The sequence below is a fragment of the Syngnathus floridae genome, chromosome 3 (assembly GCF_059516105.1).
Source record: "Syngnathus floridae isolate MCC-2025c chromosome 3, RoL_Sflo_1.0, whole genome shotgun sequence".
Lineage (NCBI taxonomy): Eukaryota > Metazoa > Chordata > Actinopteri > Syngnathiformes > Syngnathidae > Syngnathus > Syngnathus floridae.
Genome location: NC_142415.1, coordinates 19,266,368 through 19,290,483, shown reverse-complemented (window position 1 = coordinate 19,290,483; position 24,116 = coordinate 19,266,368). Strand labels below are relative to the sequence as shown.

Below are 24,116 nucleotides of genomic sequence, written 5' to 3'. Positions count from 1 at the left end.
TCCTCAGTCATACGGTGTGTATGGGAAGCTGACAGGAGGGCGGGACTGCAGTCGTGTGTTAACCTATATCATGACACTCGTTTGCTACATTCAGACTGCTTGAGCAGATAAGGCCCTCGGCCATCTCGTACGCGTAGCCCGCCGTGTGATTTTTTACACACACATTCCGACACAGAGGTGTGACGGCCGAGCCATTTACTGAGCAACTTACTAATTCTGCTGGAAATGTGTGTTGGTAGACATTTTGTATTTGGGAAATGAAGCAAAACTGGTTCAAGTTAACCATGTGAGAAAATAAGTTGGAATTGGGCACTTGGGTCTGCAATGTAGTCAGAGGTTGGGTCTTGTCAATTCACCCCCCACTTCATCCATAAAAAACATGATACTTTTTACACAGTTGTAAAAAAACGGCAGTAAACAATGCAATGTTGTGAATGCAACCAACGCCCGTGTGAAGATTGTCGAATGGCATGGATGAATGAAAAATTGAGCAACCTTTACAAAAAAATTTACATAGTGACTGTGTCACTTCAAATTGAAAACAAAAAAACAAAGACCCTTCTCTTGCCCCACCGCAAACTTTTAACATCTCATTCCCACTTCTTTCCTAGCCCGTCAAAATAGCGCAGAGGTGGGTGGGGCAAACAGCTCAAGCAGACGCCGCCATAATAATTCAAAAACAGTCAAATACTGCCACAGAAATCTGGACAGCAGCCAATAACAGCGCCACGAGCGGCCATCAAAAGACAAAACAAGTGTCTTAAAAGAAGAAAAAAAAAAAAAGACATGCCTGTTTGGTTTCATTCCAAGACGCCGGAGACGATTACCCCTGCTGAATTTCCGTGCATGCATTCCATGACTTGTAATGCAATGCCAAGTCCCATGTCGCCTATTTGGCTCAGTGCCTAGTCACACAAGTCAGCAATTTGTCAAGGTGAAGCAATATACGATGATGAGGTGAACTGGTATTACGGGAATCCGCTGACAGCAAGAAACTGCCATCTTTATTAGTGGGGCGGCGATTTGTTGAGAAAACCAACATGTGGTGAGGAGCAAAGTGGTTTCAGAATTTTTATGCCATCAGTAGATTTTTTTTTTTAAGTCCTGATATTTCCCCACTCGGCTTGTTCGGAAATCCAAAGGGCGATCGAGATGACTTCGGTGTCGAACACCATCTGCGAGCCAGCCGGTAGAAAGCGAAACATGCTTCCCTCTCAGCATGACTGTATAAATGAGCATTGTAAGGCCATGATCTCTAATCCGAATTGAATAATTGGGGCCCCAATCCCTCGGCGGGGTGCCGAGAATCATTTCTCGGGCAGCCGAGGAGGAGGGCGCGTCGGTCGGGGGGCTGCTAACAACTGCAAAGGATCTCATGGTGAGCGGCTAACAAAAGGATCGAGCTAATTGTGAATCCATGTGCGGCATGAGGGGATGTATAAATCCCATTGCTATTCCGGAACATATGGCCCTGTCCGTCCTTTCTGCTCATTCTCTCATTAAGAATTATGGAGCACAAAAAGTGGTGAGCGAAGAACAACACCCTGGGGGATCGTCTTACACTCTCAATCCAATCCTGACTTAAAAAAAAAGGATTTCTGGGTTTTTGGAGGGAACAGACAAAGTGGCGGGACAAGGGGGCTCGAAATGTCGAAATGTCCAGAGGCTGGGCGTGTTTCTACCTGCCCGGACTTTGCTTAGTGCGGCACTTCTAAAACAGACCGCTGAAAAACAAGCCTTTGGGCGAGACCACCTCTCCCCTCCATTAATCACTTCAATTACAAACCTCCAAAAAGGGAGAAATGAGGGGGAAGAATAGGATGACAACATGGGCAAAAGAATTACATTCGCAGACCACAATCTTAGGGAATGTATACAATAGACTACAAATGGTGTTTCTGAAAAGTTTGACGTGAAAATGATTCCTTTGCACACAGACCTGTAAAAAAACTTTCATCAAATGCAGTTGTTTGCATGTCTGGCTAGTTGGCAAATGCTAGCAGATATTTGAATATATTTGTACACTGCCTCCCGGAGTTAGGGTTAAAAAAGTAACCCTAACCCCAACACCAAGCCAAAGTGGGATGTAACTGACTGCAAGGGATTTCCAAACAAGTAAATGATTGCTAATTTGTCATATTCAAACTAGGAGGCCTAGCTAGCTAGCAGCAGCTAGCTAGCTTTGCTAAATCGAGAGTTTTCATACATACTATATTAACAAAAAAAAAATTCTTTCCTACTTTTAGTGTGGATTAGTCCTATCCTAAAATGCGCTACAAATTGAGTTTAAATCGTAGTTACTTCACCGATTTGGGAAATTCATTGCAAACCAAGCACCCTCTGACCGAATTTTCAATTGTCGGTTTATACTTGAAAATGGTTGGACTCGAACGTTGTTTTCAGGACCACGCTGGAAATGTGTGTATATGTCTGGTTTGAACATAAACAGAGCTGAAAGCTGGTTTTCATTAACCAGGGTAAGGGGCGGGGGTGACACAATACTGCTAAAACATGCAGATAAATCACTTTTTCCCCCCATTGCTTCAATTGGAAAATTCTCGTGGTTCTGCATAGCACGGTAGATGCGCTATAAGATTGAAGACTGACCCCTTCTCACATTCATCTGGCCATACTTCACGGGGGGTGGGGGGTGAATGCTCCAATGGACGCTTGAACCGACAACAGACCTCACAGGAAAAGGCGCATTTGCATATTGTGTTCCTGAGTAAACAAATCTGTAAGCGACTCGCAAGTCTGGTTTGCCAAATAAACTGAGTGCATTTGTTCAAGTCGCAGTCCTTTCACCAAGACACCACATTCCACGGAGGCCCCCCCCGCCCTACCCCCGTCGCCCCCTGCCCATTACATCGACAGGACCCTTTCGCTGCCTCACACAAATGCTACGTTTATAGGCTGCTGTGGCCAGAAGTTCACACTCATTGGTTCAAAGAGGCTTTCACGAACAGAGCAAACATTTTTTAGTGAATCACATCTGTGCCACCGCCTCAAGTTAACCCTTTTCTCACAAGAGAAAAGTAAGACCTCCGTGGCCAGACTTTCCGGCCCCTGCTAGTGCCCCCCTCCAATATAATTTAATTTGGAATGTTTTGTGCTCTTACAGCTATTGCAATATGGAAAGGCTATTCACAGACAAAACATTTTGGAAGGGCAATAAAAACCACGACGCTCAGGTCGAAGCGGCTATTTGTAGCATCTCGCCAGCTAAAAGCTGCGCCTAAAAATATAAAGCGTATCTCGCCCTTCAAGAGGAAGCATCCACTTCACTTCTGGGCTAATGGCTAGTGAGACGTACATTCATCACGCCGACAACTACGATACGTTCGCGATAAACAAACGCATCTCATTAAAGCTGCAAAGGGACGTATCCCGTTTTTTTATCAAATCCTTGATAATCGAACCTCGCAGCTAAACAAATATCAAGTGTTAACAACTTGACAACAACTCATTCACCATCAATTGCCCAGGCCTGAAAAAAAATGCGGTGTGACAATCAGAAGGCAGGTCAAAATCAGGAAAGTCAGTGTTGTGACTTATCTGCGCTATCAAATGTTCTAACTCTAAGCGGAATTCACAGCTTCCACTTGGCGACCTCATCGATAAATGGCATCGATTTCTTCAGGAGGTATCTGTTTCCCCTCAGCCAGCGTTAAGTGTGAGGGGGCATTCCAGCACTGACAGGCCAGTGGCCCCCTGGGGACCCCCCTGCCCCGATCCGCGACGGTGCGGGCCCGTCACGCATCTGGAGCTCATCTCCAGGGCCCGACAAACGTCTCTACTGGACACTTCAACGGTCAAAAAACAGCAGGAACTTTGAAAGAGGAACCAAACAACACAAAGCACATGCTTGCAGGGAATGGGGAACGATAGCGTCGACCTTGCGCCACACTGAAGACGTCTAATTTGCTTAACAACGTAATTCCATAGAGAACTGCAGACGATGAAATAGAAACAAATATATCGGAATGATCAAAATGGTAAATTCATCTTTTTTGCCGCCACAGAGGCCAGGCTAAGTACAGCGCGGGTCGTAGTTAGCTTAAGTTAGCTTAGCGCTTAGCATTTCTAAGCGGTGACTGGGAAGAAGATGCTTTTTTCTCCAGCTAGGTTAGTGTGCCCCGTCATAGAAGCGCTTTTAGCTTTGACGACGACAAAATCGTGTTATCTGAAATCACGACTTCGATCCCAAAATGATAAATTGTTCAGCCCAAAGGGGTTCAGAACAATTCATTTGATAGACACTGGTAGTTGCTGCTTTGTTTTTACTTTGAGCAAATCCTGGTAATGATCAAGCATTGACAGCCTGCTCCACCAACATTTAATGGCGTCGGCTAAAGAAAGCTTGGCAATCGATTTCAGCCATCTGTCAAGGATGATATGATCTAGAGTAAACCCCTGCTGTCTGCGGCGATAAGGACCGAGTCCCGCTTCAAATAGTGAAAATTCATGATTAACTGACGTTACCCTTAAAGGATTAGACTGTTCTACAATTGCCTATAGATTGCGGCAAAAGCCTTTATTTTTTGACATGAATCTTCTCGACTCGCTTAAGATAAATGAACTTTTCTTCGATATTCTAATAAACGTTTCGCTTCGAAGCCTTGAATGTGGCACACAAAGCAGACAAAAAAAACCTTACATCATGTCTCGCTTAGCCAACTTGAAAAGTGCTTTTTGTTTTATTATTTGGCGGGCAAACTTGTTTGAAAGTACGAATGACATCAAATTTAGTGGCTGAGACTGCTGCTCACGGGAAATGCCCTCGCAATCTAACATTTGAAATATTTTTGCAAAGGGAAGTGTGTTAATAAATGTCAAGCGTGACACAACAGGTCCCCCTAAGCTTCTCAAAAAACTAAAACACTAAGCTAACTTTTTGCTAAGGCTAAAGGGGGAAAGAAAGAAAAAATCTTTATCGGGACTCCCCCATTGCCGCTAAAATTAATTATCTAGACGACACGGTCACATGTGGAAACCGTCCTCTCAGGTTTTCTAATCACATTTATTCGGGGCAGCAGAACCTGAGAGGTCTTTGTCGGAGCAGATGGCTTTGGCTAATCAAGGCCTGGCCCGCCGGCGGCCGGGCCAGTCCAAATCTGCCGCTAAAATTAGCCTAACCGCGTTACACATTAATATGATCATGTCGGTCAGGTAACGAGATTCGGGATCTTAAAGAAGTAAATCCGGCGCAAACGGAGTTACGCTCGGCACCTGCTCCCGTATCGACTCGGGGCAAAAGAAAACACGCCTTTTCATGCTACAGCAACCTTCTTGCAATAATCCACGATTGACGTTGTCCCCGTTGTTAATAATTTAATTTTTAGCCGCACTCATTAATCATTTACCAACTGGGCTTTTTAAAATTATTGACCGCAGTCATTATGGCCCGCAACGCCGCTCACAATCTGACGGTCTATTAACCAGCCTGGCGCAGTTTTGTCATGTTAAACTCGTTTCATTCATTTTCATTTCAGTGTAATTGCTGTGCTGCTCCTACGCTTGCATTTTTTCCAGCCCGGAAGTCTTGCGTCAGGGTTTTTTCCGACATACAAAATTCAGTGATGGCTGCCTCTACACTAAGAGGCGCTGACATGAATAATCTCATCCGACCGGCGTCATTTTTAATCGTGGCATTCAGAGCTAATGAATCGGAAACTATTCAGATAGCCAATTATTGCCTGGAGACATTATTCAGTTTAAAATGATGTCTGGTTTTAGACTCAACAGATGATATTCTCATTTCTGGAGTACTTCATGACTAATTATCTCTTGTGTTTAATCAAAATAAGAGACAAGTAAACGTGTTAAAATTGGAAAACCATGATCAGCATTCTTCAATATTCAAAAAAGAGCTTTAAAAATGTTCATGAGTACCTAGCAAACAACAAAAACGGGTTTATAAGCAGTTGTCGGAAAATAACAATTTTACAATAAAATGCAAATTACAGATAGATTGATCAATTCTAAAAATATTTAGTTGGATTACTTCCCGAGTATCTGTAGGATCACGTGTTCTGACTCAAACACTGCTACTTTTCATGATGGAGGTTGAACTGTGTATCACCTCGGGGATTTATTTTCCAAAGCTGCTGCGGCCCAATTAACAGTATAAACAGTGTAAAAGGGCACGTGAACAGTTTTTCTTACTAAACGGAGCTGCTTTTAAAACCAATCGGGCCGGAGGGTTCGACTGCTTATTGTTCTTGTTGTTTCTTGAGATAATTAGGATCCCGTACGAGCCGGGTCGCTCAAAAAAAAGCAGCTCGGAGTGTGAGTGTCGGAAGCTGATCCGCGGCTATATCGCTATTAGCATCATGTGACATTTCCTGGGCCGCAGCCAGCGCTTTTGGAAGCTGCCTTCTTACAAGTGCGCTGGCGTTTGGAAGGCTTGGCAAGCGAGCGTGGCCACACGCTGCTGCAAACACGGGATTTTGGCAGGCGGTTGTAATGAGTGCAGAGTGAAAGGAAAAAAAAAAACTTCCTCGCCCGTGGCTGCAAGCCAGAGCCCAGTCAGTCAGCTGCTGTTGCTGTGTTTACCGCAGGGCCTTGACACGGTGGCCCAGTTAGTACCTAGCGGGCTCTTTACACCGAGTTGGACCTCAGCCAATATTGTGACACGAGGGAAAACAAAATATTCTAACCACTTGAAGCTAAATTGCTAGCATGATGCATTGTTAGCTTTGATGGATAGGTGATTTTATTATGTATCACTTTCTACCAAAAGCCGTTTTTTTTCTCGGTGTAAAGGTCTTCTTTAGTCTGTTTACGTAACAAGTTCAAATGGCGATGACCCGTATGTCCTCTTCGTCCTCGCTAATTGTGCGCGACAAAAGACGCCATTTTGTGAGGAGATCACGCAGCGCAATGTTTAGATAGCCTTTGAGTCCCTCCCGACAAAATCAAATTATTTTCTTTACATTATATTATATTATATATTTAATTTTTATTGTTACATATTTTATTTTATTTACATTATACCTCTAATATTTATTTGTTTTGTGTGTATGTGGTTATTTAGCTAATGAATTTTATGAATGATCTTTTGTCTCTATCGTCCATTTTCTGCAGCTTCCCCCAAAAAGTTATTTTGTTGACGCCAAACATTTTTTGCTGTACATTTAAAATACATTGTGCGAAATATACGCCTTGACCTATTTTTAAAAGCAGGTAAAGTTTTACTATGTATGTAACGGGGAAGCACGCAAATATTGTATTATGCTGGGAGTCATCTTGTTTAGTGGATCCTGACACGGAGCAAAACAGACTTTGTCCAACACACACCGATATGACCTTGGGGCTCCATTGACCGGCAGCTGCCGAGGTGTATTTCTTTCATTGCGCTATATGTTTAGTTCCTTCTGTTTGCCTTCATTAAAGAGCAGGTGTTGAGATACGCCAAGTGGGAGGGGCTGGAAAGGACCAATGGGAGGGGGCAGTGAAGGGGGGGTGTTGGTCGTGGTTTTCGCTAGCGGGCGACTGATCGAATTACAGCAAGCATCAGTAGCTCAGTTTCCATTAGGAGGTGAGGAAGTTAATCCTCGGGGGTCGATTTAGATGTGGGGGTGGGGGCGATGTGACAAGTGGAGGCGTTTTTTTTTTAACGTAAAAATCTTTTTAGTCTTTCACTTCAATTCTCTAACAGGGAGCTGAACGGCAAAATTGGTCATGTGACCATTGCGAGGCTTCAAACGAGCACTCGTAAAATACTAACAAATGCTAGCATTTAAATTGAAAAAAAAAATGCTGATAAATTGTTTTGTTTTTTTAACTGTAATAAATACCTTATTGGCTTAAATTGAGTAATATTGATCAAACGTAATAATGTAAGTCAAGCAAAACTGGAATTTAATATTAAATAAATACTCGGGGGGGTTAGGGTTAGGGTTGGAATTCAAAATCAAAGAGTCTATATCAGAATTTATCACGATTTTTAACATAAGACGCATATTCTTGAAAAATGACATTATTGTGACACGATTGTGTCCTTTGATAGTTGGACGGAAAAAAAAAAAAAGTGTCTCTGCTTGCACCAGCAGGCCCTCCCTCCCTCCCATCAGCTCCTCCCATCCAGGCCCTTTGGCTTCTTTCTTTTACTGCCCCCGTGACACTGATGAAGGGGGTTGAACTGGATTGAAAGATCACCAATCAGGGGCCAACTATAACACGGGCGAGCAAACACCCGCCATCTCGCCTTCCTACCCCCATTCGCTCGTCTCTTGTTGGAAGCCCCCTGTGGGAATGTTCACTGTTTGAAGAGTTAACTCTTTAATTCCGTCTGGAATGTTTCCTCTGGGTGGGGTGGCGTGGTGTGTCGAGCCAGACCGCTAAAGCCGCTCCTCCCCCTTCATCTGCCTACTAAATTCAATACCTCTATTCCTGGCCGGGGGGGTGTGAGGGGAGGGGGGGGTCTTCCACATGGAGGTGTTAAGAGCAGGTCAGCACAAAGTGAGGTTTGTGTGCGTGCCACGTGATTATTCCCGATACACTTATTGAGATCAATGTGAAAAAGTCATTGAAGCACCCGCCATGGCATTTTCACGGGTCCGCAATCCAAACCGATATTGAAAAACGTCATGTGATGAAGTACAGTAGAGCGAGTGGAAATGGTTAAAAAAAAGTGTCCAAACATTAATTCTCATTTGCGCCGCCATTTCCCTGTTAGAGAATAATGAAAATGGAAATAAATAGTTTCACATTCTGCCCAAATGTTTGATTGACTTCCAAATAGCAAGTTGTGTTGTCGATTATTTTTTAATGAAATAAAAAAATATTTTCTAATGAAAACAAATTTTCGATTTAAATCACAAATATAACGCAGACACGTTTAGATTTGCAACAGATGAAGTCACGCGACTTTAGCGAAATCTTTTTGCCCCAAATTTGAATCACATTTCAAATTTACTTCGTAAATTCCTTCGCTCCACAAATTCTACCTCGCTACAGAAGTCCGGTGTCGTATTTTTAGCCCAAAACTTAGCTCGATTTCTGAATCGTAGCTCCTTTTCCGACGATATAGCTACGATATTAGCAGCTTAGCGCAGGAAGGAAGGCCACCATCACTTAACGATTATCATACTCAACTCCGAGCGGATACATATCGTAGGACCGAATCATTTTTTTACCACTTATGTCGTTATTAAACACAATCATCGGATTAAATTGAGTTTAATGCTCAAATATAGCCCGTCTCTCCTGGAAACTGGAAAACAAAATAGAATTAGATGTTGCTAATTGGCGCGGCTCTGCATTTCCGTCCTGACAGAAATTCAACATGCAGCCATTACGGTCAGGCAACATTAGGCACAAAGGCACATTCATCAGGAGAGGAGAAAAAAAAAATGCCAATAAAATAAAAAAGAATTGGGAGCTGAGGCGCCTCCATTCAGAGGATATGGGTGAGGGGGTCACGCAGCAGTGACTCTCAACCCGGACAAAGTAAATAATTATACCAACAGCTCCGTTTTTCTTAATACCGTACAAGCAGTTTATAAATGAATGTGAAGTCGGCAGTGAACTTTCCACCCTGTCACACTAGAGCGCGAAAAGAGAGGTTGGGTCGAAGGCTGAAAAAGTCCAGCGGTGACAAACGACGGCGGCTGACGAGCACAAACGGCGGAGCCGCTCCCGGAGGGCTGACGAGAATAAATCAGCGTGAAACCAGATCCGCCGTAATGGAGTCAATGAGTCACGCCGGTTGAGTTGCCATTTTGTCATCTTAATGCAATGAGGTAACTTGTGTGTTAACAAATAAAAGGAAAGATCATTTCAAAAAAGATTCAAACATTTTTTTTTTTTGCAGAAATGACAGACAGTGCTAGCTCACAGCTAGCTCACATAAAGTTGTAAATAATGGAATGCTGTGGATTTTTTTTTTTATTGCGCTGACAGTTAGTTTTTCCACCTTGGTAAAGATTCGTGATTCGACAACGACATTTTATCACACGGCAACAGTAGCAACGTGTTGGTCAGCTCAGATTGACGTGTCAGGAAAGTTCCAGGACACGTCAAAATGAAACCTCGGCTCCACCGACCGGTTCGATACAAAGACCTCGACGTTGGTCATAAATGAAGCGTGAACGGCGGGTAAGGGGTGAAGACGGACATTCCTACTTCTCGAAAAGCTCAAGCACACAATCTTTATCGATCTTTCCTCCTGAGCTGCAGCTGTGGTGGCTGCCCTCACTTCCTGGCTGATGTGTTGCTGGGGCGACAGCTAAATTATGCAACAGGCCGGGCTGGCGGGGGACCGAAAGCCACGAGCCGGCTTTGAGGGGGCGGGAGGTGGCCGACGCGAGACATCTGGAACGATTCCATGTGTCTGTGTGAATATGCCTCGCTACAACACAAAGTCAATAATTAAATCACTGCAAAAAAAATTATTTAAATAATGCTATGGCACCAAAAAATAAAAATAATCCTAGTATAAAAAAAAGGTATGGTGCCAGTCAAAAGTTTGGAAATAACTTCTAATTCAATTATTATTTAATAATAATTTATTATTTTAAATAAATCCTGGAATGTAGATTAATACTTAAACTATTATTAAGAAATATGGATGATGGAAATCCTTGGTAAAAGACTAAAAATAGAATGTAAATGTCAAAAAATTGAATACAAAATGTCAGATAATTTGAAGGTGTTTCCAAAGTTTAAAAAAAAAATTACTGATCAAGGAAATTCACTTTGCCCATATATGCAACCAATTTAAAGTATGACACAAATGAAGAAAAAGGTGACAACATCAACACTATATATAAAACTGTAAATTAATTAAATAGAATTAAATACAACAATAATCACTTAGAAGGAAATTTCACATTTGCAGTACTGACAAGTTCAAGCGCAAATTGTCTTTTATTGAAAAGTACACCGTGACTCATTATTTTATAGCGAGACAAGAACATTATCGATCATCATTGCAATCTTGTGCCTATTGTGATGTCTGTATTTTGCACACGTGCACAGAGCAGGTAATGGGGGGTGCGTCACCTGTAGCACACCATCGCCATCGATACAGTCGATCTCCGTTGTGCAGGCCTGATTAATACTGCATTAATCACACAGGGATTATCATGTGTGTGTGAGAAGGAGGTGCTGCTGGTTTGTGGGGCTGGACTACAGGGGTCACGCAGCCAATGTCCCAGCGTGGCAGAGGCCAAAGTGCTGAGGATGGCCGGCCGCCCGCCCCCCCTGGGCTTCCCTCCACGCGACGCCATTGTGCACTCTCTTGTTTGGCAATTATTTACTCTGCTGTTTCGGAAGCAAAAAAACAGCGGACGTCCCCCTCTGTCCTCCCCTCCTCCCCATCTGTCCTGTAAAACTGTCCCAACAAGTGGTCCGAGAAGTCGGCATACATGTTACATCACTATTTATCACTGTTTTGAAAATACATAATTAAATTGTCTAAAATATTTTTAAAAAATATATGTTTCTACTTTTTACTATCCACGTTGATTTATGTATAAAAAAAAAGCATGTAATTCAGCTACAAATCGTCAACTGTGTTCAGCACCCCATGATTTCATTTAATTATATATCGTTTGAGGGCCGTGTAGTTTTCACGTGTACTTTCCTCGCCATTAAATCACTTCACCATTTCAACATGGCCGACGTGGAGAGCAGGTCGGCTAGATGTTAAGTGCATGGGACCACTTTAGATGGCTCCCGCCATTATTAAAGGGAGGGTGGAAAGGTGGGAAGTGTGTGGGGGGTGTACTTGCAGCATCTGCCTGCCTGACTTGTCTGTCTCTCTCTTTCGCTTCTCCAAGACAATGACATCAAAAAAAAAAAAGCTACTCTGTCCTCCTCCCCCTACAGCAGTGCAACCTGAAACTGCCTGAAGAGATGAGCTGCCATTAAATACTGCAGAGCTGACATAATGACAGCAAAGATAAAAGAGAGGAAACAAAACAAAACAAAAAAAAAGCCAGACCAATTCCAGTCCATCCTCCTCCAACCCCCGCAGGCTCGCGCGGTCTCCGCTAATAAAAGCCATCGGGCCGCTGATAGGGCCAATGGCTATAACTTTACTTTGCTCTGATCTTTGACAAAAGCCAGGTCAACTTACCGAATCAGGAAACTCATGACAAGAATTCCACACTTTAGACTTTTTTTTAATCAGGTCATAATAAAGAATAATATATTTGGATCTTTAGCATCTTAAGCCTTTGCAAAACTCAAGTGTACATTGATAAGAGTCATTGTTTTTCCATGACATCATCGAAAGCATTGGTGTCAAAGTCAAGGCCCGGGGGCCGGATATGGACCCGCCACATCATTTTATGTGGCCCGTGAAGACACATCGACTATATATTTTTTACCTTACCATTGACCTTTTAAAAATATTAAATTTTACTGGGTCTGACTTAAAAAATACTCATCAATTTAATGTGTTGCTCATATAATATGAGGTGTTCACACATTTATTTGGCTTAACATAATGACCCTAAATGACACCCCGGAATTCTAAAGCAACGAAATTCCTCCAAGAGAAACCGCTAGTTTCGTTTTGTTGTCGTGAAAAGTAATCCCACAGAGTAGACATGTTCGGATTTATGCTAATCGTTGCCGCTACGATATAGAATATCGAATCAGGACATCGCTCGTAGTAAGTAGTCAGTAGTAGAAACTAGCAAGTGTATTTTGTCATATAAACAGCCAGCCAGCAAAAAAAAAAAAAACAGTTCTAGTTTAAAATAGCCAGAGTAGTTTTGTGTTTGTATATCCCAAACAAACGGCGGAGAAAATATTCAGTGACCTCCTTGGCAGAGGCACTACTATGACTGCTCCAGCTGTTGCTGCTGCTACGTTCCTTCGCCTGCGTCATTGGCGCCAAATGCTAAATTTGGAAAAGGGCCGAGGGGGAAGCACCGCTTGGGAGACTTTTGCCGTTAAATATAGAGTGTAATAAAATCCAGACACGCGATACAAGTGGAGATACCTCGCCCTTAACTCGCCGTGTCCTACTACCGCGCCGGGCGGCGTGGAGCTCGGCCGCTGTCCAACTACGCATTCCGATGTTCTGTAACGTTGTGCTGAGGCAATATTTATCTTGAAGGGAAAGTGCACTTGGCACACGGCCGAAACTCCGCCGGAGAGGTTCGGGGGGCGTGCGGGGGAAGGAAGGCAGGAGGCCGCAGGAGTGCTCCGAGCTCTGCTACTGTGTGTACGACTTCCAACATTCCCACCCAAAATCCTCACGTTGACCCGGACAACCACCCACAGCCTGACGACTTGACGAGCAGGACCCGAGCCAAGCCAGAGGCTCACACACACATGCACACACACACAAGGAGAGCGCTCACGTTGCGCACAAGCCTGGCTCGATGCCAGCACTCACTTAAGCGGATTTTTTTGCCACAAAAGCCAATTGTGGGTCAAAGCTACACACACATGTTGGAAGCGTCTACAAGAATGTGGGAAGGTGACGTCACCCAAATAGTGGCAGACGCTTTCATTTACTCATATACGACAAAAACAAAATTTGCAACCACGACTATGCAAAGATTGGAAATAAATTCAAGCATTAAAATATTCAGCTGAAAATTGGAAGGCAACATTTAAGACATGTAAACATGACCAATTACAAGAAAAATATCTTAATAGCAATCTCAAATTGTTGGAAAAAAAAGTTTCCAGAGATTTAGGTTACGCAAACATAAAAAGGAGAAAAAAAAAAGGTCTCGACGCCTCTCATTTCATGTTCTACAAGACGACTCGCAGAACCAGTATGGTGATATAAATCCGTTGTTTGGTCTGCGACTCTCCTCAGGGTGGTTCGCGAGCCTCCCGGGGTGTTCCCATGGAAAGGGATACGCAAAGCTGGTGAGATTAGCCTGCGGCTAACAGTAGGGGGCTAAACTGAGAAATCAAACAAGCATAAGTCCATCTCCATCCTCTTCCAGCATCCTCAAGTGGAAGACCAGAAGACGAGGTTCTTCCCCTCAGCAATCAGACTCGTGCACGCTAAATAAACCGCAATCACTTAAAACCTCCCGCCTACACCTCGTGATAATTTGACTCACTCTCCGTGGAAATAAAATAGATGATCCTATGGAGAGGTTTTGGAGCCATGTCCACACAAACTTATGAATAGACGTTCCACAGATCCGATGGGCAATTATATGCAAATTTGTCTGAATACCAAAGGTCGACTGGAATGTAAATAAACAAGTTGTTTCGATAGATTAAATCATTTTCTGATCGGATCGGTGATTTTTTTTTCCTTGCTAATCCGAGATCGGTGTGTCCAATAAAAAACTGCAAATTTATCGAAACGTTTTGGATAAGAAAACACCTGCAAATAAGATACGCAATATAGGCAAACGTGCATCCAGAGTTACATTCACACCCGAGGCCAAATAAGTCTCGAAAAAACCCAACGAGCATGTTTTTGGAATGCGGGGGGGGGGAGAGCCACAATAGAGATTGCACAACTTTGCATTGACACAAATAGGATCAAGTCGATGAGACATTCACGAACTGCTGATGACATCCTTGGTATTTTTTTTCAGTACTTTGAAAATCACAAAACTCAAGTCATAAGAGGGAGAATGATTTACAATGGACGCCTGCATTGATCAAAAGTCAAGTTGTAAAGTCGACTCGTTTGCTCCAAGGCTACCTGGAGAAAACCCGCGCACGCATGACAGATCTATGCAAACTCCATTCAGGAAGGCCGAGAGCTCAGATTGAAACTCCCGACCTCGGAACTGAGAGGCAGATGTGCTAACCGCTTGTTTGTGTAATGCCTGGCTGTGAACAGATGTAATGAGATCTGTTTTGCATTTTGTTCCCCCAAACGTATCAAAAAAGAATTGAACCATGACCGTAAAAAAAAAAAAAAAAAAAAAAAAAAAAGTATGTAGCATGCAAAGTGTGATTTTTGTCGTTGCCTGCTTAGGACAACTGTGATGATTAAAAAAATAAATACATTTTAGGAAACTGACCTGTCTGAAGTGCTCGTCGAAGCTCCAGTCGGCCTGGCCGTTGGGGGAGGCTGCCGGGTGAGCGCCCGCCGGCGACAAGTCCTCGTCGGGCTCCTGTTTGACCCGGACGGGCGGGGACGGCGCCCTCTGCGGGGCCGACGCCGCAAAGCTGCCGTAAGGTCGGGCGGGCGGCATGCGGGCGGCGCTCTGCTGCAGCGCCAGCGTCTGCTTACGAAGGAATTCAAGGCCGCCGGCACCGCCTCCGCTCTCGCCGTCCTCGTCGCTACGCTCATCGCCATCCATCATCTCATTGTCGTCGTCCTCCTCGGCCGAGTCGCGGCCCCGGTCCTCATCGTCCTCTTTCTCAGAGTCTACGCTGCTCTGATTGGTCACGCGGGGCGGCGGCGGAGGCGGCACCACTCCGGCCAGGCCCTTGCCCATGAAGTTGGCCCCCGGCGTCCGGGCCGCTGCCAGGATGGCCTGCTGAGCGGCCAGCTGCTGAGCGTACATGATGTGGGCCTCACGCAGCTTCCTCTCCTTGCGCTCCATCTCCAACCGGGCTTGCTGCTGGCGCTGAAGTTGCTCCATCACCGCTTCCAGCTTCATCCCCCCTGTGGAGGTGTTCTGAGGAAAGGCTACACCGGGCTCCTGAGACATGCTGGGCTGCAGACCATCAAATAGCTTGTTATTCATGGATCAAATGTAAATAGGAATAAATGACATGTCAATACAATAAATGCAATTGTGAAAACCAACATTAAGAGAAAAAGCCGGAATTGCATTCCTGCTGTATTATTTGACTTGCAATTACACTAATGAGTCATGCACTCAATCGTCATTGCACAAATTGAGGAAATGTGCCCATGAGGCAAAGTCAGAGAGACTATTCGTAATTTTGCAAACAAACTGGAGAATGATTGACTAGTATAAATAATGAGCAGCTGTTTTATCACATGTTCGAACAAAAAAATCAGCATGTGTAAATCTAGATGACGAAGGAATAGATAAACACAAATTAAGATGGATAGATAAATAGATAGATGGATAGACAACAGGAGAGGATGGGTGGATAGAGTGCAGTCAGAGAATAGATAAGAACAAATTAACTGGTAAACCCAAAACAAGAGCTTACTGAAAAAACTACGCTTTAAACAAATTAAACAACATTCCTAAACTAGCTGTACAAGTCTGGTTATCGTCCATTTTCGATTTAAAAACGTTCTCGCCAAAAATCCGAGACTAGTGTTTTCATATTTCGACGTTACTAAACGCCAATTAAAGTCGTTTAGCTTTAAAAGTTAAATATGTAAATATCACTAAACGATTCGTATGTAGCTAAGGGCGGTTCAACAAAAAGTAACGTAAAATGACCTACGGATAAAAATGAAGACGCAAACTGTCAAAAAAAAAAACTATCGCCTTTCTACTCTTTAGCGAGCAACTCCATCCTCCTCCGTAATTAAATAAAGATTTTTGAAATGCCTAAAAAAAAAATATGACAAGTCACAGTTAAATGTGCATTGTGGCGTTTTTTTTTCTCGACTTTTTGGCTCTTGTACGACACTGCGTTGCGCGCGCTAATTCAGCAGACCGTTAAAAAATAAAGCCGAATTTAATGATTCGCTTAGTTTTTCTGTTATTTATAAAAGCAAAACGGAGTACAGAAGAGCCCGAGGAGAAGAGCACTACTCACCATTTGCGCCTTACTACTGCTGGAGTTGTCCACCATGCCTCCCGATTGCCTCGCTGCTGGCACTCGTTCAAACTCACTTGTAAACACACGCGCACGCCAGCAGACGAGTACGCGCACGTCCGGGGCGGAAAAGAGAGGAGGGGAGGGGGCAATGTACTCACGATTCACACAAGCAGCAAAAGGCGCTAAAAGCTCTTATTTGCTCCGCTTCGTTCTCCTCTTTTCACTCAATATGAATGGAACATGACCCTTTCGCACCCTAGCTTTTATTTTAATTATTATTTCACGAGCCACGCCCCCGACCCCCCTTTCTTTCTAAATGACACCCCAAGTAAACACGGTGGCATAAGTATTGTAAGTGCTCACTTGCGGAAATGTACTGAAGAATGTTGTGTCCGGCAAAGGAAAGACCACTATGGACATCGGGTGGTCCGTTACGTTCAAATTAGCTGGGAATTTCCAAAGAATACGAACTTCGCTACTTTTCGAAACTAATTCGCCAAATGATTATTTGCATAAATTTCCCACCCGAGACTGAAACTATTTGTTATCCAATAAATATATTAGATGATTACTCAGAAAATCTCCTGCTGTGTCATATATATACTAACTCCGATTTAACATTGAACGCATCATTAGCTGATTAGTATAACAAAGGTATTAAAATGCACGGTGGCGCTATACTACCCCCTGGAGGACAAAAAAATCATGAGTCAGAATGGATCTTTTATTTTATCATGTATTGTAAACTAATAAAACAGCAGTCCTATTAAAAAATAAACATACACGCATTGTAAAATAATATATGTAGATTGTCCAGCAGTTGCATAGCATATGTTGACTTTTGCTACCAACCACTGATGTTAAACTAAAATGGGCCAAAAGGAGTTTTTTTTTTTTTTTTTTTTTTTTAGACTTTCAAATTAAGGAAGTGAAGGCAGATAAGGAGGTAGGATGGAGGATGAGGAGGAAGTATGGTGAACTCGCAGTCCCTGAAACTAGAAACGTGACAAAATGTCCCCCAAATCAAAGTCAATATGCTGAGTCTCACTGGAATGGTCACTTCAACCTTGGCTGACAAGTTTCAGATAAAACTATCCACAGATAAGATCACACAGGACAAAATTCCTTGGAGTTCTTTACGGTGCCATGTCTGCTATTGTGACATTTCAAACGGTCTTGTTATTGTTATTGAGCTAAAAGTGCAAATGCAATAAAATTAGCACAAACCTACTCTTGGCACACTGTATGAAAACTTTGTCTCTCCCACGCATACGCCTTAACATCGAACATTTGTCCGTCGATTGCGTCAGAAAGTCATTTGAAGGCGGTTTACGATGCGTTATATAGAATAAGTGCTTTGCCTCCTCGAGAAGAACCAACACCGTGACACGAGTTAACGTATCGTGCGGGCTGAAACCACTGATCATCAAGAAAAATGCTCTTCCATTCCACAAATGTACAGTGCATAAAAAGCAAAGTACTTGCCCTTTGTTTTTCACACCAATAACAGTTCTGTCATACAAAGTGAAAAAAAAAATAAGTGACGTAAACCAATTCTTTTCCTACTAACCATCTCAAAATTATAAATATATTATAAATAATTCGACTACTATAGCGCCATGACGTAACGTTGCCTCCCAAAACATCAGAAACCCCTTTGGTTGAACACCCTAGCCTACAAGCATATTCTTTTCCAAACAAAATACATTTATAGTGTATTATTTTACTTTCACATGTCCGTACCCTTCCCACTGTACTTGTCAGATCACTCATTGGCTTTAGTAGCTTGGAGACTGTGCTTATTTTGTTTTGACAGGAGATAATTAAGGTCTCTTAGGACCACGCTGAAAAGAAAAAAAATATAGGAAGACGACAAGGAAAAAGGTTGCGATAAAAAAAAGCATTGCATTGTTGCGGGAAAATGCTACTTTGCGAGAAAGAGGTTGCGATGTTAGAAGATGGAATGTTACCGGAATAAAGCGCGTTAATGTTGATGACATATGACTGGTGCTGGTCAGAAACCTCTTCAAAACCATCATGTTTCATAAAGGGAAGAAGAAAAAAAAAAAAGAATGATTACTGAGCCATTAGCATTGCATCGATAATTTGGAAAAAAAATAACATTGGCCCCAACGCCAGCAATATTCTTCGGTTTTCAAAAAGCATTACTGTATTCAACCCCATGCCTACACAATAGTGTGTACTTGATATCCTATTTGAATCCAACAAGCTTGTAAATGTAGGAATGGCTGACATGAATGTAACAGCAGTCAGGAAATTGCAGATAAAACATGAAGATGCCACACGTCCACACCAGTCACTCTAGTTGCAATTAGACGTATTAAAAAAAAAATAATACAAAAATAGGTCAAGCTTTGGAGTCACAGTGGATAAGGCTTTTTTTTTTTGTTGCTGTTGTCCACCTGCGCAGCGATGCGACTCAGAAGAAACCCGGCTCTCGGCTCCGGAGTGGGAAACGTCAAGAAGGCAGTAAGTGCCGGACTCCGACACGGGCCACAAACCTGCTATGGCGGCCCGCAATGGAGCGGTGGCCTTTCACTGCGTGCAACAGGATGGAGTCTCGATGCAGCAGCACACGGAGGAACCCATAGCTTTGGGTGGGATCAGGTCCAGGTCCTCGTCGTCTGGGATCTCGTCCAGGCGGTAGCCGTCCTGAAGCAGCTGACGACTCAAGTCTGGATGGATCTGGAAGGTACACAGCGAGAGTTTCAAAGCAAACCGCAAAGTGGACATTGATTTTTTCTGAAATTAAAAAATGAAAGATCCATGACTCAAATTGCCATTTTTGCCACCACCCATATGAAAAGGGGAAATGATGAGGGGAAGAATGTTTGGGTGTGGGAGTGACTCACCTCGGCTGAAGAGTAGCCCGAGGAGCACTGCTCAAAATCAATCTCTTCATCACTGCAACGGCATGTACAACCAGTTCTGTTATCAACCTTTGTGTGTGTGTGTGCACGTGTGTATCAACAACGATGGACAAAACAGGTTCTTCTGTAACAACAGCATTTTGTGTCTTTACCTGTCTGAATCCAGTGCAATCAAAGTTTCCTCTGCATGTTGACTCAAAGCAGTGTAGCCCTTGTTAAACTTCACTTTTCTATAATTGAAAGAAAAGGAGGGAAATGACGCTGTACGCTCGGGTGGCATTCAAGGACATGACGCCATTTCTTGTGCTGACCTCTTCGTTCCTTGTCTGGGCTGATGCATGACAGCAGGTCCCGGTGCGAGAGCTTTCTTCTTTAGAGCTTTCCTGGCTAGCTCCCTGTGTTTTTCTATGACATTAGCAAAGGTTAGCATGCTGTAAAGTCTTCAAACACACAACATAAATAAGTCTGTCAACATAAAAGTTTGACTTGGTTGGAATTAAAGATCATGTGCTGTTGCTGTTTTCCTCCAGCACTGTAGGGGGCGGTAACGGATGTCACATGACAATTCAATACAATTTTAATCAAATCTTAATTTTATGTAATGAAGGTGTCAAATATTATTTTCTAAAAAGCCAAATTTGTTACAGCAATATTCCTGTTTTTAAGTCAGTCATAAAATATTTTAAAAAGTTATTATTATGACAAGAGTAAAGTCATAAATACGTTTGAATAAGTTCATTTTACAAAAATAAATTAATATAATAATATAATAATAAGAGGAGGTCGTGAATGACTTAAAAAAATCTAAATCACACTCTTATGTTGTTCGCTAAAATAGAATCACTTTTTGCTGACAGATGTGCTTTACAAAGCATTTCACCAATTTTCACTGTGTGTAAGTGTGAATGGAAGCACTGAACATGACATTTTTGGGGACTATAAAGACTCTCTTTGTGTCAAATTGCTGACATGCTTAATGGCTCTTGTGGACAGCACCTACTACTCACGTAGTTTGAGGTGGATGGCTGGCACCCTGGACATGATGTACGGTCCTCTCTTCTCTGTCGGCCTGATGCCTACATCGCCGCTTTTAGGCCTTGCACCGCTACCGAGGGCCTTGAGTGGCAAAATAGAAGGGCATCATTCACATACACTTTCTTACGCAGTCATTTTAATCCTTTCTTTCACTTTTGACAGCCTTTGACCTTATTTGGGATGCGGGTGAGGTGGAGCTGACACACCCTTAAATTTTTACCAGTTACCAGTCAATCTCAGGGCACGTGTAGACAAACAAGTTTTCACATTCATAAGGATAATTTACAGCAGGGATGGACAAAATTCACTGGAAAAAATGACATTTAAATTAAATTTGAATCTGTCACAATAAGATAAAGACAGGTCTGCTTTTGTGGAGGACTGCATAAATCATATTTACAGTTAAGGGTCTTATTCTGAGTTGGATAATTTAAGATTAAACAAGATTATCAAGAATAATGATCAATTAATTTGAAAATTGATACGCTGTCAATTAATCGTTGCATATTGACAGTGCTGCCCTGTGATTGGTTGGCAACCGGATAAATCAGTCCAATAAATGCCTGGCACCCGCTACAGTTGAGTAAATAAACTTAGATTCACACGAAACATAACACGAGCTAGCAATTCCGGAGCTAGCTAATTTATGTAATTTTATATTAAGAAAAAAGCACCCCGTCGCTAAAATCCGTCCCAACATTCTCCCCATACAAGAGAAACTGATTCAAATCAAGCCTTTAGTGGCGTAAATACCCCATAAAGACACAAATCGGGTAGTTCCACTCAGCCAGCTAGCTAGCCAATCCTTCAAAATGCGTTTAGCTTTTAGCCCGACTAGCCTTCGCTAGCCGCGAGAGGTCTACCGTTAAATTTCGAGGAGCTTCGAGCAAGTTGTCCTTCTCGGGCTCCTCGGAGATGTCGTTCATCATCTTGGCGTCGGTTGTCACAACGTGTAGCACCGCAGCACACCCATGACCAGCCAGTTTGTTGGCAACACTGACCGGTAGTACACTGACAATCACGATCGGTTGCTAATGCTAGGTTTTGGTTCCAGTTCCGGTTAACATTTCAAAATAAGACTTTGTGGTAGGAGCGTTGTAATTTTTGAGTCGGAATAAACGAATAATTATGAAAAATAACCAGTTCGATTTTTTGGAAAAACAAATAGAAGCATGATGGATTGATAATAGAGTGGCGGGTTTTATAATAACTACATAAAAATAAGTAAATTTTAACCATTTTGAACCATTTTATCCAGCCATGTGAATATGTGGCATGTCACATTACATTTTTTAACAATAAAACACCAGAAAATGCAAATTTGAGCAACCATTATGTAATTAAGATTGAACAAACACACAGATAGTTCTGACATATATGTTTATCCAGTCCACCGTTTTTTACAGAATAGGACAATATGGAATTAATCAACACTATCGACATTTTTAACAGGAGACAATTTAGGAGAGTTCATCTCTCCAAGCACCTGAAGGAAAAAAAAAAGAAAATGAAATGTGCATTGAGTAAAGGTCCATTTATAGATAATACAAGAATCTAATACTGAATCAAAAATTCAGTTACCTTTGCCTGCTAAATCTTGTCAATGCCGAGCTCCTCCGGCGTGGAGATGCCGAGTTCCGCCAGCGTGGGCTTCAGCTCTTGGATCAAGTATGGATAAATGTCTTTGTGAGGGCCTGCTTTATCCTGCAAAACAAAAAACAATTTTAGTTCCTAGAAGATCACAATTAGAATACCTAAAATTTCAGAGAAGTTCAAGATATTTACTAGAAATGTATCAATGTAAAGTTGTCAGATTGTATGTATCGCTAGATAATTGTAGTGTATACTTATATTTTTTAGTGATTGAAATGTTTATCAATGCACAGTACACTTTCCCTTATTCATCAAATAAATAATGCAAGCGATGAAGTAAAGCTGAAACTCTCAGGGTAAAACTCACCTTGACAGCCTCCAGGATGCGGATGGCACTGGCCAGGTCGTTGAGTCTCCGGCACGCCCTAAGAGCTGAATCCAGGATTTTGGCCTCGGGTACCAGGTCATACCCGATCAAAGTGTTCATCCCTTCAAAAATAAAAATAAATTAAAATACTAATTAATAAATTCTGCAACTTTCATGTTGCTTGTTTCATCTACATTAGCTCAACTTTAGTCATGGTGGTCATACGTTGAATAATGACAACCTTTCTTCAGCTCCCAGTTGTCGATGTCGGGCTTGTTGAAGTAGGTGACCCAGCGGGCGTCAAACTCCTCATCTGACTCCACTGTGGCATGTGAGTAACATCTGGAAGCTAACGGCGCTGCAAAACATGATGTGTAACCTTTATTTAGACACCCAATACACGAGAGTAATATATTAGATTTTTAAAATTTTGAAATTGTTTTTTTTCCAGCAACACATTAATAACAGCTAAAAACTGTATTAATGACAACAAGTGCCTGCTGCTATTTTTTTGAACAGTGGCACAACTTAATAAATCAAAACAAAAGAAATAAAGGCAGATTATATAGCACAACGGAATACAAATAACATCAAAATCGCATCAAAAGAAACTTTAATAATCTTAATATAATATATATTATTATATATATATATATATATACAATAATATATATATAAAAAAATAATATATAATATAATGAATTTACAAAAATAAATATCTTCTTTTTTCCTCCCTATGCATATAATCTGCGACTACTGACTCTCTTGACGTCACCAAATCGGGTCAATACAAGGTCGTGACATTTAAATTAAAGATTAAATTTGGCACTTATTTTTTAAATTAAAACATATATTTTACAACCATATATAGGTAGTATTTATTATTAGGGAATAAAAAATATACATAAAATATACTTCAATGTGACCCTTTGCTAGCATTCAGCGTACAGACGCTAACCTAGCTAGCTAGCCGCCCGTGCACCGGCTAATTCCTTTTACTTAAAGATTATTTAACACTGCGGGTGTGAGGCTTGCCGTCCTACCTGTGTGGCCAGGTCGGAACCGGGTCGCCAAGGTCCGGGCGCCTGTGACCGGGAGCCGGAAAACGGCACGGAACATAGTAGAGAAGCGGATGCTAACAGTAAATGTGAGTGTGTGGAGGCAATAAAAAAGGACCCTGGACGCCGGAAGAATACGAAAAGCAATCACGTGACTTACGGAAATAACCGAAGTCCACCGGTTACTGCTGGACCATCCTAATTCACCGCTAGAGGGAGCGCTTGATATAAAAATCAATAGAAATGAGATTTTAGAATACTTTAAATGAAATTGACCAACCTACAGAATTCTTTATGCACTTTTTATATTGACTATTTGAAGTAATGGATAAAAGGCAAGGATAGAAGGAAGAGAGTGATAAGGATAGAAAGAAGGAAGAACACAAAACATAAACAAAAAAACAAAACCCTGATCTGACACCTTAACTCTGGTTTAAAGTTAGGGTTTGAAATCCTGGTTAAGACTGACACGATTTGGATGTACAACTTGGATGTAATTCAGCCATGTTGTATGTACATATAAATGCGTGT

General features: G+C 42.2%; 3 protein-coding genes across 4 annotated transcripts in view; all 3 read right to left on the bottom strand.

Annotated features, from left to right (window-relative positions):
- The window catches only part of LOC148400967 (AT-rich interactive domain-containing protein 3B-like), a 41,558-nt gene extending 24,670 nt beyond the window's left edge, over positions 1-16,888 (bottom strand). The window contains exons 1-2 of the mRNA XM_088371535.1: positions 16,639-16,888; positions 14,967-15,608 (exon numbers count right to left, since the gene is read on the bottom strand). Of these exons, the coding sequence (XP_088227661.1) occupies positions 14,967-15,608; positions 16,639-16,674 (678 nt within the window). The 5' untranslated portion in view covers positions 16,675-16,888. The remainder of the gene's footprint in view (positions 1-14,966; positions 15,609-16,638) is intronic.
- Positions 16,889-17,351: 463 nt separating this feature from the next.
- On the bottom strand, positions 17,352-21,634 carry fam219b (family with sequence similarity 219 member B). The gene is made up of 6 exons (XM_088371734.1): positions 21,431-21,634; positions 20,540-20,648; positions 19,844-19,937; positions 19,685-19,762; positions 19,515-19,566; positions 17,352-19,347 (listed from the first exon to the last, which is right to left on the bottom strand). Exons 1-6 carry the CDS (start codon positions 21,494-21,496, stop codon positions 19,198-19,200), a joined length of 549 nt encoding a protein of 182 aa, XP_088227860.1. The 5' UTR covers positions 21,497-21,634; the 3' UTR covers positions 17,352-19,197.
- Positions 21,635-21,930: 296 nt separating this feature from the next.
- On the bottom strand, positions 21,931-23,740 carry LOC148400965 (cytochrome c oxidase subunit 5A, mitochondrial-like). 2 transcript variants are annotated; one of them, XM_088371736.1, is made up of 5 exons: positions 23,571-23,740; positions 22,769-22,885; positions 22,528-22,649; positions 22,149-22,271; positions 21,931-22,053 (listed from the first exon to the last, which is right to left on the bottom strand). In XM_088371736.1, the coding sequence occupies exons 1-4, from the start codon at positions 23,644-23,646 to the stop codon at positions 22,158-22,160; spliced, it is 429 nt and encodes a 142-aa protein (XP_088227862.1). In that variant the 5' UTR covers positions 23,647-23,740; the 3' UTR covers positions 21,931-22,053; positions 22,149-22,157. The 2 variants fall into 2 exon arrangements, with proteins under 2 accessions (XP_088227862.1, XP_088227861.1); XM_088371735.1 differs by having other exon boundaries at positions 22,769-22,906; positions 23,571-23,729.
- Between the last annotated feature and the right edge of the window lie 376 nt (positions 23,741-24,116).

Coding starts and splice junctions, on each gene's coding strand:
- fam219b (XM_088371734.1), bottom strand. CDS start 21,496: ATGATGAACGACATCTCCGAGGAGCCCGAGAAGGACAACTTGCTCGAA. Junction 19,938..20,539: donor AGCCATCCACCTCAAACTAC/GTGAGTAGTAGG, acceptor CTAATGTCATAG/AAAAACACAGGGAGCTAGCC. Junction 19,763..19,843: donor CCCAGACAAGGAACGAAGAG/GTCAGCACAAGA, acceptor TTTCAATTATAG/AAAAGTGAAGTTTAACAAGG.
- LOC148400965 (XM_088371735.1), bottom strand. CDS start 23,646: ATGTTCCGTGCCGTTTTCCGGCTCCCGGTCACAGGCGCCCGGACCTTG. Junction 22,907..23,570: donor GTTCCGACCTGGCCACACAG/GTAGGACGGCAA, acceptor GTCTAAATAAAG/GTTACACATCATGTTTTGCA. Junction 22,272..22,527: donor GCATCCTGGAGGCTGTCAAG/GTGAGTTTTACC, acceptor TTTGTTTTGCAG/GATAAAGCAGGCCCTCACAA.